Genomic DNA, 252 nt, shown 5'->3' with positions numbered 1-252 from the left:
GGCTGTATCCAGAGCAGCATGGCCCACAGGTTGGGTGAGAGGGTTCTCCCCCTCTACTCTGCTCTTGTTAGACCCCTCCTGCAGTTCTGCGTCCAGCTCTGGGGCCCCCAACAGCAGAAGGATATCAGCCAGTTGAAGTGAGTCCAGAGGAGGCCATGAAGATGATCAGAGGGCTCGAGCACCTCTCATATGAAGAAAGGCTGAGAGAATTGGGCTTGTTCAGCCTGGAGAAGAGAAGGCTCTGGGGGGGCC

The 252-nt window shown here is 57.1% G+C and overlaps 1 protein-coding gene across 1 annotated transcript in view; it reads left to right on the top strand.

The window, feature by feature from the left end:
• Positions 1 to 18: 18 nt before the first annotated feature.
• Positions 19 to 252, top strand: part of LOC104511854 (structural maintenance of chromosomes protein 1B-like) — a gene marked incomplete at its 3' end in the record, with an annotated part of 10404 nt that continues 10170 nt past the window's right edge. Inside the window, exon 1 of the mRNA XM_010154628.1 lies at positions 19 to 137. Within this exon, the coding sequence (XP_010152930.1) occupies positions 19 to 137 (119 nt within the window). The remainder of the gene's footprint in view (positions 138 to 252) is intronic.

The sequence above is a fragment of the Eurypyga helias genome, unplaced genomic scaffold (assembly GCF_000690775.1).
Source record: "Eurypyga helias isolate BGI_N326 unplaced genomic scaffold, ASM69077v1 scaffold40946, whole genome shotgun sequence".
NCBI lineage: Eukaryota > Metazoa > Chordata > Aves > Eurypygiformes > Eurypygidae > Eurypyga > Eurypyga helias.
The sequence above is the reverse complement of the archived record's forward strand: the minus strand, read 5'-3'. Positions and strand labels throughout refer to the sequence as shown.